General features: G+C 38.5%; 1 protein-coding gene and 1 pseudogene across 2 annotated transcripts in view; one reads left to right on the top strand and one right to left on the bottom strand.

The window, feature by feature from the left end:
• Positions 1–20,030, bottom strand: part of ABCB1 (ATP binding cassette subfamily B member 1) — a 208,432-nt gene that overhangs the window by 14,853 nt on the left and 173,549 nt on the right. For both annotated transcript variants that reach the window (XM_055346829.2, XM_063708642.1), the window contains exons 20-23: positions 17,855–17,938; positions 12,612–12,815; positions 2,079–2,179; positions 627–767 (exon numbers count right to left, since the gene is read on the bottom strand). In XM_055346829.2, the coding sequence (XP_055202804.1) occupies positions 627–767; positions 2,079–2,179; positions 12,612–12,815; positions 17,855–17,938 (530 nt within the window). The remainder of the gene's footprint in view (positions 1–626; positions 768–2,078; positions 2,180–12,611; positions 12,816–17,854; positions 17,939–20,030) is intronic.
• Positions 2,520–4,050, top strand: LOC109027829 (heterogeneous nuclear ribonucleoprotein A1-like; annotated as a pseudogene).

Below are 20,030 nucleotides of genomic sequence, written 5' to 3'. Positions count from 1 at the left end.
GCTCAGAAAGATTACACATACTTTTGACCACCAAATTGCATATTTGGGTACTTTTGTAGTATAATTGCTTCACGCTTATCTTCCTCTGACCGAGGTACAATTATCTACATTCAGAACAATGTAGCAGAAAAATCCCAATATAACTTTTCCTTTGTCATTTCTGAATTCATTTGGCTCTTACCTTCCAACTCCTCTCTTATCAAGGGAAAGTAAACCTATCCTGGAATTGCCAAAGGCTTGCAGAACTTAGTACAACACATCTGTATTTTACTTGCTCTGTAAGAAAGTCCTTTAAAAAGAGCCTGTCAGACTCCTTGCTCAGGGCTAGGCTTCTTCCCAAATGCCAAGGCCTTCTCAAAATCTCCGAATGGAATCACTCCACTCAGTCACAGATTTGGAAAGGTCAGCTATGTGTGAGCCAGCAATGAGGAAAGAAGTTACTGCTCCTCCAAATGAAAGGGGGTGCTTCAATGGTGGCACATGAAGACTCAGAGGCAAAAATGCCAATTTAGGAATCACCAGAATCTCTTCATGAGGCTTCACAGTAGGGTTTCCTATCTAGACATGAAGCATGTTCATCCCAGCTTTATTTTTAGAGTTTAACTAAATAATAGCCCAATACTTACAACAGAACATCCTCAAAGCTCATGAGTTTATGTGCCACCAAGTAGGCTCCAAACCGGAAACATCCAGCATAGGAAAAATACATCATTGCCTGGGTGAAGGAAAATGTAATTCCAAAGATGTGTGCTTTCCTCAAAGAGTTTCTGAAAAGAAGACATTTGAAAACTCATTCCACTTTGATTTCTCAGTCCTTAAAATGTAACTTTTGATAGGTTGGCAGTAGGGCACAGAGGCATGACCAACAAAAATGGGTTTCGTTTCCAAAGAACTAAGTTTGGTCCTCACTTTACACTTAACAGTTGTGCAAATTTGGGAAAATGCCTAACCTCTGAGACTCAGTGTCTTTATCTTTAATGTAGAATTAACTACACCTCAAAGTGTTGATGTAAAGAGAAAATAATCCAATGACTGTAAAGAGCCAGTTAGGGATCAATAAGTAAAAGTTATCTCCCTTTCTCCCCACTTTTGGACACACAGTATGGAAGTACTCTACGTAAATATTCATTCCGCACACAGTTACCCAACACCTACAAGGTGCAGGGGCCATGATGGGTTGACATAGAGGAAACAGCCATGTTCTTGACTTAGGAGACCTGACTTGAGTTGAATTACTATTTATGCATTAGAGGTGCCTTATGAATAATCTGTTATAGGAAGAAAGGAGAAGCACTAAATTCTTCGGGGGTCTTAGAGAAGGCTTTAAAAAGGGGTTGACATTCTAGAATCATGATATGGATCCAGCTCAGTGATATGGAGGTGTGGGTGGGGGCAGGTTAGCAAGTGGGCAGCCCTGGGCTTCCAACCCCTCCTGCTACCAGATCGACTCTGCTTTTACCTTCATCACATATGAAGATTTCAAATAATTTTTTTTTAGACAAAAAGACTCTACCATCATTTTTTTAAAATAAAAGCTTAAAAATCCATCAATAAGGTCCAGCTCTCTCTTTTTATTATAAGAAACAGACTCAGAAAGGTTGGGCTTGCTTATGTTCACACCACTTATTAGAGCCCTCACTGGGATGACTGTGTTAAAGGAAGAAGGTGTGCACTGGAGAAGGGGTAAAAAGCAGAAAGACAGGTAAACCCAGGAAGCACCATCCTCTCTGTGTCCCACAGGTACCTCAAATTTCAGGTTCCATAAATAACTCATTTTCAACTAGAGCAAATTATAGGGTCATATCCTACCTGGACATCAGATAGTCATTCTCAGCATCATGTCTCCCTCCCTTCTCATCAGTGACCCATTCTTACAGGTTCTACCTCAGAGATGTCCCTGCCTTAGTTCAGGGTCTTGTAATTTCTCTCCTGCATAATTACAACTGTTTCTCAATGGGTTACCTTCGAGCACTTTCTCCACTTGCTCCCTACCTTCTAGCCAAAGTAATCCCTCTGAAAACAAATATGATGATGGAAAAATTATTCACACTCTCCTCCCACTCTTCAGCAGTTATTACCTGTATGGTACCTGCAAACTCTGAGCATACGTATGTTCAAACTTCTGTTCCTGAGTCAAAGAAACAACGGTTCGGAAGTTTTCTATTGCTTCAGTAGCGATCTGTAACAGACAGCACCGATCACCAAGAGGCACAAGGGTAAACAGTGGTGATTAATTTGAATTCTATAAAACAGACTAATGAAAATGATTTTATGATTACATATTTATTATTATGTATGAGCATTTTCTCTGTAGAAAAAGATACTAAGTAATTTATCAAGCTGAGTTATGGATCTGGAAGGAAGATTGACTAATTCAAACTTCTCCTTTGCAGAAATAGAAGCTAAGACTTAAATGGATTAAGGCATTGCTTAAAGCCACACAACTTTATGTGGCTTCGCAAAATTAACCAGAGAACTCACAGTACTTCTATTGCAATGCTCTTTCTTCTATGATGATCACATTTTAAGTTCACAGTTATTTTACACTTATTTTTAAAATGTGATGTTTATATTTTTCTCTTTATCATTGCCATTTGTGACAATTGAAGAATGCTTGGAAAATAGTGAAAGAATGCAGGCAATAAAAAGTAAATTTTAGATACATTCGAAGGCTTACTCCTCTGCCTGTGGATGCTTACTCCTTTCTGCCCATGGACGCCGCCAAGGAAGCATCCTTAAAGTCTCTCTTTCCCCTGCCGTCATGTCTAAGTCAGAGTCTCCTAATGAGCCCAAACAGCTGAGGAAGTTCTTCATTGGAGGTTGAGCTCTTCATTGGTTGACCAATGAGAGCCTGAGGAGCCATTTTGAGCAATGGGGAATGCTCATGGATTGCGTGGTAATGAGAGATCCAAATACCAAGCACTCAAGGGACTTTGGGTTTGTCACATATGCCACTGTGGAGGAGGTGGATGCAGCCATGAATGCAAGGCCATACAAGGTGGATGGAAGAGTTGTGGAACCAAAGAGAGCTGTCTCAAGAGAAGATTCTCAAAGACCAGATGCCCACCCAACTGCAAAAAAGATATTTGTTGGTGGCATTAAAGACACTGAAGAACATCACCTAGGAGATTATTTTGAATAGTATGGAAAAATTGAAGTGATTGAAATCATGACTGACCAAGGCAGTGATAAGAAAAGGGGCTTTGCTTTAGTAACTTTTGACGACCATGACTCCATGGGTAAGACTGTCACTGAGAAATACCCATACTGTGAATGGCCACAATTGTGAAGTTAGGAAAGCCCTGTCAAAGCAAGAGATGGTGAGTGCTTCATCCAGCCAAAGAGGCAAAGCAGCTCTGGGAACTTTGGTGGTGGTCGTGGAGGTAGTTTCGGTGGGAATGACAACTTTGGTCGTGGAGGAAACTTCAGTGGTCATGGTGGCTTTGGTGGCAGCTGTGGTGGTGGTGGATATAGTGGCAGTGGGGATGGCTATAATGGATTTAGTAATGATGGAAGCAATTTTGGAGGTGGTGTAATGATTTTGGCAATTACAACAATTAGTTTTACATTTTGGACCCATGAAGGGAGGAAACTTTGGAGGCAGAAGCTCTGGCCCCTATGCTGGTACAGGCCAGTACTTTGCCAAACCATGAAACCAAGGTGGCTATGGCAGTTCCAGTAGCAGCAGTAGCTACAGCAGTGGCAGAAGATTTTAAATTACTGCCTGGAAACAAAGCTTAGCAGGAGATAAGAGCCAGAGAAGTGACAGGGAAGCTACAGTTTACAACAGATTTGTGAACTCAGACAAGCACAGTGGTGGCAGGGCCTAACTGCTACAAGAAGACATGTTTTAGACAAATACTCACGTGTATGGGTAAAAAACTCAAGGACTATATTTGTGACTAATTGTATAACAGGTTATTTTAGTTTCTGTTCTGTGGAAAGTGTAAAGCATTACAACAAAGGGTTTTAATGTAGATTTTTTTTTGGCACCCATGCTGTTGATTGTTAAATGTAATAGTCTGATCATGATGCTGAATAAATGTGTCCTTTCTTTTTGAAAAAAAAGCATATTTTACACATTTCCATATTGTTTTTTTCCTAAGTGCATAAATATATTTAACAAGATTGGAATGAAACTCTATATTTAGCTCTATATCATTATTTTTTACCTTCATATCAAAAGGATTTTCCAAGTTCATTAAATACACATTAATAATGAGATGTGTAATGAGTCCTTTAATATCATAACCAATTAAGTATTCCTTTATTGTTGAGCCAGGTTTTCAATTCCTTTTTTATTAAAAATAGTGGTGAGATAAACATCTTTGTACCTAAACATTTGTCCATATTGAATTGGTTTATTAGGAAAATTTCTTAAGGTGAAATTAATAGGTCAAAGAAAACTAACTTTTTTTTTTTAGAAACGGGGTCTTGCTCTGTTGCTCAGGCTGGAGTGCAGTGGCAATTCACAGGTGTGATCACCATAGCTCACTGCATCCTCACACACCTGGGTAAGCAATCCTCCTGCCTCAGTCTGCCAAGTAGCTAGGACTACAAGCACATGGCACTACACCTGGCTTAAATTAAATTTTTTAATTTTTTAAGGAATGTGGCACATACTATCAATCTGTTTTCCAGAAAGTTTTGGGCTGGGTATGGTGGCTCATGCCTGTAATCCCAGCAGTTTGGGAGATGGAGGCAGGTGGATCATTTGAAGTAAGGAGTTTGAGACCAGCCACCATCAACATGGTGAAACCCCATCTCTACTAAAAATACAAAAATTAGCTGGGTATGGTGGCATATGCCTTAATCCCACACTACTGGGAGGCAGAGGAAGCGCTTGAACTGGCGAGACAGAGGTTGCAGTGAGTCAAGATGGCGTCACTGCACTCTAGCCTGGGCAACAGAGTGAGACTCCATCTTAAAAAGAAAGTTTCCATCATTCAATTATGTTGTAATCAAATGTTACTTCCAACAAGGCAATTTGATTAGGAAACATACATCCTTCACCACCTCTGGAGTCTGAATAAAGGGATATGGAAAAAGCAAAGAACACCAGTGTACAAGATGAGATTTCAGCCTACATCAGCCGCACCACCTTGAACCAACATGCTGTCTCATTTTCCTCATTTGCAAAATGAGGACGATGGACTAGAGGGTCTCTAAAGTCCCTTTTAATGCTATGATTTTAAGAGAAATAATTTCCAGAATTATAAGTCACCAAGAGAAATGACTCTTTATTGTTTAAGATGTTCTTCCTCTCTTTGGCCTCTGCACTGGTCAGAACAGATTCTAATAAAGACACATTTAATTTAGAGTGTTTTATAGCTTAAAATCATAAACATGAAATTCCACTTATTCTTCATTGAATCTTACATAAATGACCTAACTTCAAACATAATAGCAAGCATTTCATAAGACATTAAGTCAGTTTTGAAGACTAATATCAAAATCTATTAGAAGTAAAAAAAAAATTAGTAACATTCTTAGAAACAAAAACTTATTTAAAAATAAAATTTAAAATATTATTCTTACACTGACAGGCCAAGAAGATTGAATTATGTTTACCACAAGATACTTAGAAAATTAGGAAAATGGCAGGTTTATTTTAAAATATTGTATAAACTTCTTTTACACATTATAAAAATGATATATAGTCACTTTAGAAAATCGTAAAAGTGCAGAAAGCAAAAGGTGAGGAGAAAAAATTCACCTTCAAATTCCCAAAGACAATCCTTTTGTCAGACACATTAGAACCATCATTCTCAGCAAACTATCGCAAGGACAAAAAACCGAACACTGCATGTTCTCATTCATAGGTGGGAACTAAACAATGAGAACACATGGACACAGGAAGCGGAACATCACACACTGGGGCCTGTTCTGGGGTAGAGGGAGTGGTGAGGGATAGCATTAGGAGATATACCTAATGTTAAATGACGAGTTGGTGGGTACAGCACACCAACATGGCACATGTATACATATGTAACTAACCTGCACGTTGTGCACATGTATCCTAAAACTTAAAGTATAATAAAAATAAAAAAATAAAATAAAATAAAAGCTGAAGTTTCACAAGCAAAAAAAAAAAGAAATATTTCTAATTATCAGAATTCTAACAAACAGGTTTTCTAGATTAGTAAGAAAATTCAACAGACTGTAACAATGTCTGCTGAAAAACAGATTTTACTGTATATTTCAGTGTAATCGTTTTAAGAAATATTTTCTGTGCACCATTTTCTAAGGCAGGGGTGTCTTGTCTGAGATTGGTTTGTAAATGTCATTGCTTTTTAGTCTGTATATAGCCCAATAAAAGTGGGAGTTTGAGTCACAGACCTAAAAGTGGTGAGTAAAACAGTATAATAACTTCAGGACTGTCTTCATCTTGACGCACAATGAAGCAATTAGGAAAAGGCTTAATTAGCACCCCGCATCCTCACAGCTTCGTTTATTCCAAGAGTTTTAAATGGAGACTCAGTAATCACCATCAGGAGAGAGAATTTCTAATCCAAGAACAAATAGCATCGAGTTTCCCTCGGAAACTGTTGGGTACTAAATAATTTTGAAGAAATAAAAATGTATGTTTCTAGAAAGAAAAAACAGCCTCCTGACATTACTCTTCCTACCCTCAAATAAACAATTTTATGGCTTTTATTTCTGAAAAGTAAAAAAGCATCTACAATGGAGCCTTGGACAACATGGGGGTTAGGGAGACTGACCCCTCGTGCAGTTGAAAATTCACATATAACTTCTGACTCCCCAGAAACTTAACTACTAATAGCCTGCTGTCAACCAGAAGTCTTACCAATAACATAAACAGTCAATTAACATGTATTTTGCATGTTATATGTAATATATATTTGTATTTTTATAATAAAGTAAGCTAGAGGGAAGAAAATGTTATTAAGAAAATCACAAGGAAGAGAAAATATATTTACTATTCATTAAGCGGAAGTGGATCATTTAAAGGTCTTTATCTTCATCATCTTTATATTGAATAGGCTAAGGAAAAGGAGGAAGAAGAGGGATTGGTCTTGCTGTCTCAGGGGTGGCAGAGGGGAAGAGGCAGAGGAAGTGGAAGGGGAGGCGGGAAAGGCAGGCACACCTGGTGTGACTGACATGCATTGTGGTCTCTGTCTGACTTTTTCCTTTTTCATTTCTCTAAAAATGTTTCAATATGGTACCAATCCTTCCTCCACTATTTGCTTCAGTTTCAGTGCCTGTATCACAGAAGGGTCCATGTCATAAAAGAAGTTAAAAGCAGTCCTGAATAACCGAAACTCTTTTGCCAGATTGTGTAAAGTTAGTTTTCTGGCACTGCTTCTCCTATATCTTCTTCTGCATTGTTTGGCAGTGGTTTGGAAACACTCATCTTTATCAAGTCATCTTCTGTTATTTCCTCTGGTGTGATGTTTATTTGCTCTTGAAGTTCTCCAAAATCTATACCTTGAAAGCCTTCACCCACCACCTTTTTTTTTTTTTTTTTCATATCTCCTATTTCTTTTTGTGGTTTCCTTGATTGGCTCTGTCATAAATCCTGTGAAATCATGTACATCTAGACACAGTTTTCTCCAGCAGAAATTTATCGTTTTAGGATTACAGACTTGCATGATGCTCTTCTCTCTGATGGCTCTCTACCATAGCATTAACAATCCTTTCTGTAGAGTACCATGTGCTTTGTGATGAGCCTTAAAAATCCTTATGAGTGGCGAGGCACAGTGGCTCCCACCTGTAATCCTAGCACTTTGGGAGACTAAGGCAGGAGGATCGCTTGAGCTCAGGAGTTCGAGACCAGCCCAGGCAACACAGTGAGACCTCATGTCCACAAAAAATTTATTAAAAAAAAAAAGATTCTTATAACCCCCTCATCTAAAGGCTGAATTAGAGACACGTTTAGGAGGCAAGCAGACCACTTCAATACCTTTGATGTTAAACTCATGGGTTCTGGGTGGCCAGGAGCATTGTCTAATATCAAAAGAACTTTAAAAGGCAGTCCGTTACTGTCTAAGTACTTTCTGACTTCAAGAACAAAGAAAGCATCAATGGAACCAATCCGGAAAAAGTGCTCTCATTGTCCACGCCTTCTTGTTGTACAACCAAAATACTGGCAGCTGAGGCTTATCTTTTCCCTTCAAGGATCAGGGATGAGCAGCTTTACACATAAGAGCATATCTATAGATATGGACTCATCCTAAACCGGATTGCATTTATACAAAACAGTAGAGTTAGCCTACCCCTTTCTGACATAAATCCTTGGACTTGCTTCTCTTCCTTATTAATAAAAGTCCTTTGTGGCATTTTTTTTTTCTAAAATAGGGCACTTTCGACTGCATTAAAAACCTTTTCAGGCAGATATCCTTTCTTCTCAATGATTTTTTTTAATAGCATCTAGGAACATTGCTGCTGCCTCTTGATTGGCAGAAGCTGCTTCTCCTGCTATCTTGACATTTTTTTAAAGCCAAATATCTTTCTAAAATTATCAAACCATCCTTTGCTGGCATTAAATGATCCAGCTCTGATCCTTCATCTTACTTTTAATTTGAATTGACTTTGCTTTTCCTCTAATCATATTAGAGTCTATAGGTATGCCTTTCTTACAGCAATCCTGCACCCATGTGAAAGCTGCATTTTCAATATGAGATAAATGTATTGTACAAAAAGTGCAAGGTTTTTGCACCTGCTGTTGTAGCTGCAGTGATGGCTTTTACGAATTTTGTTTTTGTTTTGTTTTGTTTTCTTTTACAATGGTTCTTATGCTAGATTCATTTATCTTGAAATGGCAGGCAACTAACTGCAGCTGCAGACCTCACATCTATAGTATGTATCAAGCAGTTCAACTTTTTCCTGTAATGTCATGACTTTTCTCTGCTTGTTGGGAGCACTTCCAGCAACACTAGTGTCACTTGATATGGGTTCCCTGGTGTTATTTAATGTTTATGATATTGCACTAAACATGATTTTTAAAATACGCAAGAATCATGAGAGATCACTTTTTATTGCAATATGCAATTTACTGGAGACATGAACTGCTCCTGCTGAGATTATTAGTGTCACTGCATTTTAAGCAGATACAACACTTGAACTCACTGCAGTAGCAACAGGAAGTGGCTACAAAATTACTGGGGTAGTACAGTACATACTATGGTTTTATTTTATGATTTAACACTATGTATTAGTCTGTTCTCAAGCTGCTAATAAAGACATGCCCAAGACTGGGTAATTTATAAAGGAAAGAGGTTTAATGGACTCACAGTTCCACATAGCTGGGGAGGCCTCACAATCATGGCGGAAGATGAAGGAAGAGCAGAGGGACATCTCACATGGCAGCAGGCAAGACAGCACATGCGGGGGAACTCCCCTTTATAAAATCATCACATCTCATGAGACTTATTCATTATCATGAGAATAGCATGGGAAAAACCCACTCCCAGGATTCATTTACCTCCCACTGGGACCCTCCCATAACATGTGAAGATTATTACCATTCAAGGTGAGATTTGGATGAGGACACAGAGCCAAAACATGTAACACTGTATCTTTACAGTTGTTGACATGTGTCTTGACTGTGAATGGTGCCTTATATGGTCTGTAAGTGTTTGTGTGCATAAAATTTGATCACTTTTAACTTTTTTTTATAATAGGTTTGTGTATATCTTATGGTAGTAAATAGTAAGACTAGTAACTACATATATTTTATGCATTTATAACATACTTAACTTTTTCTTAATTTTTTGATATTTCTAGGCTACATGGCTTGCGAGTTTTTTCAAATTGTTGCAAGTCTTCAAAAAATTTTCCAATACATTTATTGAAAAAAACCTACATATAAGTGGACCCACTCAGTTCAAACCCGTGCTGTTCAAGGGTCACCTGTATTTTATAAAAATGCTCACTAGTCCACAATAATGTGCTGAAAAACTGCAGAGCACAGATCACAGGCAGGGTAGAGGTTATGAGCAGATTTTGACATCATGCAGTCAGAATAAGTGTGGGCTCTAATGTCACATACACCATTAATCAATAAACAAATGGTACACCATTAACCAATAAACAAAGAAATAGGAAAGAAACATCAAGGGCTGCAAAGTATCATGAATTAATTCAGGTGTCAGGAATGGCCTCTCTGAAGAGGTAATAATTTTGGGATATGAATAACATAAAGTCAGCCAAGAGAAGATCAGAGGCAATCAGCTTAAAACATTCCAGGAATTGCAAGAATGCCCACTGGGCCAGGGCACACAGGCATAAGAGACTGTGATGCCAGATAAGGCCATAAAGGTCATCAGGAGTTAGATCATACAGAGTTTGATAATCCATGATAAAAGATTAGATTTTGTTCCAAGTATGATCAGAAGCCATTTGGGAGTTTTAAGTAAGGGTTGGCATTATTAGATTTTTATTTATGAGAGGTCAGAATGACTTCTGTAAGAATGTAGACTATAGTTGGACAAGAATGGAAGAAGTTGAAGCAGGGAGATTGGTTAGGAGGCTGTTGCTGTGTGACTGTGAGCAAGTTACTTGATCTCTCTGAATCTTGGGTTTCATTATCTATCCAACAGGGATAATTCAACAGGGTTATTGACAGCATTAAATTAGATCAAGTATTTAGAGCTGTTAGTATGATACTTGTTATATAAGAAGTACTAAATAGCAGCTTGAGAATTGTGATCAGGTGGAAGTTGATTTTCAATATTATGTGCAGATCCACTACTTTCCCTACCTACTTCTGTCCCTCTCATGACCCACCCCTGAATTAGAAAATGTATCACATCCCTGACCTTTACTCAGAAAATCTGCCATATCCACACATAGTTCATTTCCATCTGCTCCCCTTCCTTTGGCCCCTCTGACAGAACTCCAAGAGTCTTAAATCTCATGTGTCATTTCAAAGGTGCTAACCTGTGGTTTGCATGAATTAGCTTAGGATCAGATTGTATCATCTTCTTCCTAAAAGCAATCTAAGACTCCCTTCTGGGACATTTCAAATACCTCATTAAATAATGACACTGTTAACTAGAATGCTTTCTCCTTTTTTTATATTTTGTCCTAGATTTTTCCATCTTCTCAGGTGAAGAGTCAACACCATGGGGGAGACCCCCAAAGTACAATATTAAAGGAAGTCATTGGCACAGAATGTATTCCCTGGCAGGGGCCAACGTTACTTGAGCCAGACCACAATAAACCCCTGTGGGTCAGCACCATCCTGATGTACCCCCAGAAATAGGCCTCCGGGAGCCTGACAGGATGCCTCGCATGAGGTTTGTCCCCTACAGACACTGGCTGGGGAGGTACTACAGCTGGCCAAAAAGATTTTCCAGAGGGAACCCCCCAAAAATGGGATAAAGAGTCTGAAGAGATAGCAGAGAGGTAAAGGACAAAGCATTAGTGGCAATGACCAACATCTGGGGCCTTCTTCATCATTCACTTGGTGAGGTAGCTGGGCCTACTGACAACCAGAGCCACTCTGATCTGTGTGAGTCCCTGCCCTAACTCCTGGGAATCTCAGAATGTTCATCACACATATATCCCTGTCCTAAATGTTAGTTATGGCAGTCAGCCCTGCTCTGACCTCTCATTTCCACTATGATACAGATCATGTGATATCAGACTGCATTCTGCCATCAGAGGAACTCTTTGTTTTATAACAGAAAGAGAAACAACTTTGGAGCACAACTGTCTGAGTTTGAATCCCAGCTCCAAGACTTATCAGCTCTAAAGTCCAGAGCCATGACCTGCCTGTGCCTCAGCCCCACTAGAAAAATGAGATAATAGATCCCATATGGTTGCTATAAGGAATAAGACATTTGCCAGGAAACACAGTAAATGCCACATAAGCATTTGTTAAAAAATGGGAAAAAATAGACAAGCATGCAGGGGAAAAAAAAGAAGTAAAAAAAGGGTAAAGATAAACAGAAATAGGATGAAGGGAGGAGCATGATAAAAAAAAAGAAAGAGTGGTAGTAATTTAAAACAGATATAATAAATACCCCTAGCATTTTTCCATATTTAATCTCCCCCCTCACATGTACAAATAAAATGGGCTTACTTTCCTCAATAAAGGAATGGATTTAAGCTTGAAAGAAAAGAAAGAAAGAAAGAAAGAAAGAAAGAAAGAAAGAAAGAAAGAAAGAAAGAAAGAAAGAAAGAAAGAAGGAAAGAAAGAAAGAAAGAAAAGAAAGAAAGAAAGAAAGAAAGAAAGAAAAGAAAGAAAAGAAGGAAGAAGGGAAGGAAGGAAAAAAGGAAAGAAAAGAAGGAAAGAAGGAAGGAAGGAAAGAAGGAAGGAAGGAGTGGAGAGAGAGTGAAAGTGAGAGAAAAGAAAGAAGAAAATAACTAAGGGAAGGAGGAAAGTGGGGAGGAAGGAAGAAGAGTGTGAAGACAATGGCCTGAAAACTGAAAAAGTCTGTTAAAGTTAATTATCAGTTTTTGAGTCCAAGAACTGGCTTTGCTACTTTCTGTAAGTTTCTAATTTACTGAATAAGCATGAAAAAGATTGCTTTGAGGAATGGTTGTAAACACATTCTTAGAGCATAGTAAGCAGTAGGGAGTAACAAAATAACACTGATTAGAATACTTTACTTAATTAATCAATCATATTTAGTTTGACTCACCTTCCCAGCACCTTCTAGTTCTTTCTTATCTTTCAGTGCTTGTCCAGACAACATTTTCATTTCAACAACTCCTGCTATTGCAATGATGGGTACAATTGCTAAGAGTAACAGTGTTAGTTGCCAACCATAGATGAAGGATATAATTATTCCTGTCCCAAGATTTGCTATATTCTGGGTAATTACAGCAAGCCTGGAACCTATAGCCTGCAAAACAAAACAAATTAGAGAAATTTTAAAAATATTATCTTCACAACTCATGTTTCTATTTTCTGAAAACTCACCTTCATGAGACTATATTCATTATTTTCTCAGTAATGAACTAAAAAGTAAAGGTCTACTTATAAGTTTATTGAGTTTCTACGGTAAGAATTTCCATGACTTCAGAATGCTGAAAGTAGAATATCAACAATCTAGAGTTCAATTACATATTCCTATCTCTTTGGATCTTTTAATACCAAGAAAACCTTCATTAATCACGGCAACATTACTAAAGTAATATCTGCAAATTAGCAAGATAAAGGAGTCTGACAAACTAGGAATGATGGAAATTTCCAATGTTAGGTATATTATTATTTGTAATTTTAGCCTAACGTTTGTCATTAATAATATTCAAATATATCTGGGTCTGTTTGAGATATAATGTTTAATTTGGAAAAAATACAGAGCTGAAAATTATGGAATTTAATTTAAGATAGTAAGCGCGCATTATTATCTTCCCCTTGAATTCCAGAGGGAGTCTGAAGCATGACTTTCACTAGTGTGCACTGAGTTCCAGCTCTAAAGCCAGAAGTCAAACTACAAAGTGAATTTAATCCACCACTGTATAATGTCCAACTGTAAACCAGATTTCCAACTCTGAAACCAAAAGTCAAGCTACAAAGTCAGTTTAGTCCATCACTCTATAATTTAGTCCAGCACATCTCCTCTACCCTGGAAATATTCTGTGCCCTCAAGCCATTCCAAATGCCTGCCCTGGCCACAGACCTGCTTTTTCTGAAAAGGGGCTGGGTAAAATAAGGCTGAGATCTACTGGACTACATTCCCAGGAGGTTAGGCATTCTAAGTCACAGGATGTGACAGGAGGTCAGCACAAGATACAGGTCGCTAAGACCTTGCTGATAAAACAAGCTGTGGTAAAGAAGCCAGCCAAATCCTACCAAAATCAAGATGGTGACAAAAGTGACCTCTGGTTGTTCTCACTGCTCATTATATGCTAATTATAATGTATTACCATGCTCAAAGACACACCAGCGCCATGACAATTTACAAATGCCATGGCAACGTTACCCTATATTGTCTAAAAATGGGAGGAACCCTCAGTTCTGAGAAGAGCCCACCCCTTTTTCCTAGGAAACTCATGAATAATCCACCCCTTGTTTAGCATGTAATCAAGAAGTAACAATAAGTATAAGCAGCTGAGCATCCCATGCTGCTGTTCTGCCTATGAAGTAGCCATTCTTTATTTTTTCACTTTCTTAATAAACTTGCTTTCACTTTACTCTGTGGATTCGCCTTGAATTCTTTCTTGTACAAGATCCAAGAACCCTCTTTCAAGGTCTGCATCGGGGCCCCTTTCTAGTAACAATAGAATCCTTTATAATTCCCTACATTAATCCCTACAAAATCATTTAACACCTGTCTGATATAAACACCAGACTAGTACTTAGGAAAAGAGTACTATGACTATCAGTAGCCTTTAAATACATTAAATTCCATACCATGGAGCTGCACCAGGGCTGAAAGAGGTATCATAAATAATAGAACACCTGTATATTTTGTTGATGCAATAATCATTGAGCTTATATTAAAGGGATGATTTGCCAAATTTGGGATAAATCAGACTGGAATGGTTTTCAAAGCCAGCTCTCTGCATTTCACATCTTTAGTTTGAAGGTCAAAGGATGCAAGCTGGAGAATGGCTGTGGCGCAGGGATGATATAAGTTGCTCCTGTTCTCAGTATCTACAAGTTCTACTCAGAGCTCATTTCCCACTGCAGTTACTGACTTATGGGCTTGTGAGAGAAGCTCTTAGAATATCACCTAGAATCACTTCTAGGTGTGAGTTCATGGCAGAGGAATTACCTGGCTATTTAACCTTTCGGACATATAAATTGTGCAGCTTTGGATAGTAGTGAAGGGCCACAGAAATAAATAAGATGGATCAAAGATGGCAAATTCTTTAATGTACCAAAAAGAGTAACTAAGAAGTCTAAGACCTTAAACTGCAAGGAGATTTAATCCCTCGGCTTCATTTGATTTAGCACTTCAGACATTACACTGATTACTATTCCTTTATTCTGAAGATTAACACTCACTGTCCTACATCTATTTCTACAGGGTGGGAGTCTATAGAAATATGAGGACTAAGATGAATGGAAGAGCACAGATTAGTAGCCAGAAAATTTTCATTGTAAAGACTAGGGTTGAGGGGAGGAGCTAAAACCTGTCAGCCAAAAACAAGTCAGCTAGTGGTGTAAAGTAGATCCAACAGTCCTCTCTCAGCCAATCTGTGATAACAGCTACATTGGGCTTTCCTAGGTTGACAATGTTTGCCAACCTGCTCATTTCCTCTTCCCTGGTCTTTCCTTTTTAGCCACTGTTTTAAGTTCTGGAAAACAGTTTTGCTTGAGTGGCTCATACAAGGTGAGTGCAGCCATCTTGGCAGGGCCAAGTTCGAGGTGTCTTTGAGGAAACAAGTGAAAAGCAGAAGGTTGACCCCAGCAGGCAATTAGAGACAGTGAATATGGCAAAGGGCCTCGCAAACAGCACTATGGAGGGAAACAAGTGAAAAGCAGAAGGTTGACCCCAGCAGGCAATTAGAGACAGTGAATATGGCAAAGGGCCTCGCAAACAGCACTATGGAGGGAAAAAGTGACCACCAATTTTACAAATATAGGAACTCCCTGTGGCCTAAGGCAGGTCATAACACCAGAGGAATTTGAGAGGCAGGAAGAAAAACTGCAATACAGAATGCCCTGAATACATCTGCTCTGGGTTCTGTTGCAAAAGACTGAGTTGCCTCCAAGATTGTGTCTTCCACGTCAAATGTGATGCGGGATATTTGTCCATCAAAGCACATGAGCCCATACCACAGGGTCTGTGTCATATTGTGCAATGTCACATTGCACTGGTTACTGTTCCTTTATTCCAAAGACTAATGCTCACTGTCTCATGTATATTCCTCCTACAGAGTAGGAGTCTATAGAGTTGTGAGGACCAAAATGAATGGAGAAGCATAGTAAAACTTATTTAGTAAACCAATTATATAAAAGGTTTACTAAAGTTAGCAGTGCAAATTTCAGCCTTCTTGACATCTACATATGGATGTCTAATACAGACGTCACAAACTTACCATGTCTCATACAGAACTCTCCATTCTCCCCCAAGCCTGCTTCTCCAACAGGCTTCTGAATTTCATAAAGATCAACTCCAGCTGGGCATGGCAGCTCACACCTGTAATCTCAACACTTTGGGAGGCTGAGGCAGGGAGGATCACTTGAGCCCAGGAGTTCAAGACCAGACTGGGCAGCATAGGGAGACCCTTTCTCTACAAAAAATTTAAAAATTAGCTCGACATGGTGGTGCACACCTGTGGTCCCAGCTACCAGGAAGGCTGAGAAGCGAGGATTGCTTGAGCCCATGAGTTCTAGGTTATAGTGAGCTGTAATCATGCCACTGCAGTCTGGCCTGGGCTACAAAGAGAGACCCTGTCTCTTTAAAAAAAAAAAAAATCCATTTTTTTTCCACTGTGCAGGTGAAAGAATTTGGAGTCATCTTTAAATACCCTTTCTCTCATATCCATCATCTAATCCAACCAACACATTGTTGGCTGTACATCTAAAATATATCCAGAATTAATTATATCTTATAGCCTTTTGTATAACCAAATTAGTCTAAAACACTATCATCTCCTCCTGGATTACTGCAACAGACTCCTTCTATGCTTGCCCCCTTCGGCCTATTCACACAGTTTCTATAGTGATCCTTTCAAAATTTCAGATCATGTCACTTCTGTGTTCAAAACCCTACAGTGGTTTTCCATCTACTTCTGGATATAATGCTGACCTTAACACACTTATGACTCTTCTTTTCACTCACTTTATTCCAGCCACTCTGTCTTCTTTGCATTTTTTTTTTTTGAGACACAGTCTTGCTTTGTCACCCAGGCTGGAGTGCAGTGGTGCAATCTCAGCTCTGCAACCTCCACCTCCTGAGTTCAAGTAATTCTTGTACCTCAGCCTCCCGAGTAGCTGGGATTACAGGCGTGCACCTGTAATTACATTTTATACAACTTGATCTAAACCTTGATTTTTATTGTTTTGTTTGCTTTAGGCAAAGAAGTTTATATTAAAACAACAATTACAAAGAGGAGCTGGTACCATGCCTTCTGAAACTATTCCAAACAATAGAAAAAGAGGGACTCCTAAGGTTTATATTTCAACTTTATAATTCTATGTGTTTCCTCATTTATAGCTTAATTTATTCTTAAAGAAGCCCCATATATTAGATAGAAGAAATGTTAGTATAGTACTATCTTACAGAAAGATTTAAAGATAAAGATGGATAAGGTTCAAGAGGGGAAAAGACACACCAGAGATTACATGAATTTTTTCAAATTCTACATCATTTTGTGGACTTTTGCCATAAACAGTTGTAGAAGAAATTGTCACTTCAGCCAAAAATCAAAACCTGCTGGTTCAATAGTATCTAGTTATATCAAGAGATTCATACAGTAGCAAAATTTAAGTTATTAAAATTATTAAAGTTTAAAGTTATTAAAGATAAAGACTGAAGTTATTCTATCCTTGCCTTAATTTTTTAACGTGCTTTTCATTTCCTTCAACCTATATTTTAGAGGATTGTCTTCCCTCCCTTCTGTAACCATAGTGACTCTAAACTTTCTTACAGCATTAAATACATCCTTTCTTCAGTAGCAATTACTGTTTTGTGTTGATTGAGCACTTTATACTCTCTTTTCTAAATAACTATTCTACATGCATCTTGTTAATAGCATGAATAACAGCAATAGCAAATGGTTTAGAAGTTATCTATATGCTCTACAGTATATAATGTTTAAATAGTTAACATGTTGCTACAAAAAGCATGTGATATATTCGTAGGTTAGATATTTATTCAACATTTTCTTAATGATGATAACTAACACCCGTAAGGAGAATATTAGTTTCATGCTGGGGTCCAAAATGGCCAATTAAGACAAACATCAGTAGAAAGGAGGCACGTACCCCTTTAACTTGAGCAGCATCATTGGCGAGCCTGGTAGTCAATGCTCCAGTGGTGTTTTTAGGGTCATCAAACCAACTCACATCCTGTGGCACAGAAAATGATTTTATTACCTTAAAGCTGTTTATGAGACTCTCAGCTCCAAGAGGGCAGCGACGGGGTCAGTTTTGTTTATACTTATACCCCCCTGCATTTAGTACTCAGGATGTGACATTCAATACACAAGAAAGAAACTTAATATAAAAACACATAAATAGATCATTTCATTTGTCAGAAAAATTTCTGAGTGCCTACTTTGTCCTACGCATGATTTCTAAGTGTTGGACCTGTACGAACAAAAAAGACAAAGTAGCTGCTTTCATGAAGTTTAGATTCTAGAGATGGAAGGTACAAATAAAAGAAAAATTGAGCAGGGTAAGAAGAACAGAAAAGTGAGGGGAGGTGCTATTTTAGAGACTGGGGAGGGGAAACAGAAGGCCTTTCTAAGGGGACATCTGAACAGAGGTCTGAATGAAGGAAAGGATGAGAATACCTCAGGAAAAGCAGAAACAGCATGTGCAAAGACCCTGAAGCAAAGGCATACCTAATCTGTTCATACACCAGCAAGAAAGCCTTAAAGGCTGCCAGCAGCCTAAAAAGAACCTTTGTGTGAATTTGTAAAAGCTGCCCCCTTCCTCTGGACAGATTTGTGTTCTGATTTGGCTCCTCTGATCCTCCCCTCCCCTACTCTTGGGCAGTGAGCCACTGTTTATGGAGTAGACGGTGTGTTGGAAAAAGGCGGTTATAGGAGATGAGATTTGAGAGAGAGTGGGGGCCACATAGTGTATGGTCTTACAGGCAACTGTCAAGATTCCAGACTTTACCCTGTGAGCTACAGGCAGCCTTCAGCAGGTTTGGGCAGTGGGATATGATTTGATTTCTATTTTAGAAAAATGACTGTGGCTGTTTTTAGGTGAACCTACAGGATTGGGATAAAAATGGAGGTAGGGAGATCAGTTAGGAAGCTTTTGCAATGTTAACAGAAAGAGAAGAGTCAAAGATGGCTTCAAGGTTTTTAGCCCAAACAACTAGTAGAACGGAGCTGTCGCTTACTGATAGGGGGAAAGAGTGGGTAAGGAATAAGGCTGGTGGGGAGGGGAAGAGTCAAAAACTCAATTTTGGAAATGTTAAACAGTGAAACTCTTATTAGACATCCAATAGAGAGGTTGAATAAGCAGTTAGATAAATGTAGCTCAGGGCAGTATAAATGATTTGAGTCAAAAACAAATCAGCAAAAGTAATCCAGATTAAAATATAACATTCAACATAAAATAAGATTTTCTTTGTAAAACCATTTATATTTTTAAATACACAGATACTAACATGATTGTGAATTTGAAGTATGAATTTATGTGTTTTACAAATAACTGTGGTCCCTAAGAAGTTATCTAAACTGGTTATTTACATTAAAGAAGTATCTATCATTTTTCCCAAAAATATTTAAGAAAAAATAGTGCTATAATTTATTATAGTATGTATCAACTTGCTTTTCAATATTCTTAAGTGGTTAAAAGTGTCTCCACACAGGAATGTAACTTCCTTGAACACAGGGACCATTCAGGTTTGAATGCCTTACAATACTAAGTACTAGACCTTGTAAGCAGAAGGCCCTTAATAAACGCTTGCCCTACTTAACAATTTATGGAGGAGACATTCCACAAACCATCAGCTCAGCTGCCAAAGTATAATGGACATAGCAGTTGGCCTGGAGGCTGCTTGGGTAATGGGAAATTTGGCCCTGGAGCAAGGTCAGTGTAGACCTAAGTGGAATCTGACTTATAAATACAGTTCGACCTGAGAGTCCAAGGACAGGGTTTCCCATCAAACTGTGCTCTCTCACTCAGATTCAGTCCTGGCTCTGTCAGTCACTAGCTAGCAATTCCCATAAGTACATTTTCTTTCTAAATGGTGATGGGAGGAATGGGGAAGAACTGAGGAACCAGAGACAGCTGGAAAAATGTGAATGCCCTCTAGAAAGCCTAACACACCAAACTGATGCCTCTTAGCCAGGGTTCGAGTGCCCCTGGCACATCTGGGGCAGACTTCTAAAGCATCATTTTACTCAATGGCAAGTGATTAGTGATTTTTAAAATGGAAAGTTATTAGGTCACATACAAAATTTTCATGATTGTTAAAGGA

Source organism: Gorilla gorilla, chromosome 6, assembly GCF_029281585.2.
Source record: "Gorilla gorilla gorilla isolate KB3781 chromosome 6, NHGRI_mGorGor1-v2.1_pri, whole genome shotgun sequence".
NCBI classification, from domain to species: Eukaryota; Metazoa; Chordata; class Mammalia; order Primates; family Hominidae; genus Gorilla; species Gorilla gorilla.
The sequence above is the reverse complement of the archived record's forward strand: the minus strand, read 5'-3'. Positions and strand labels throughout refer to the sequence as shown.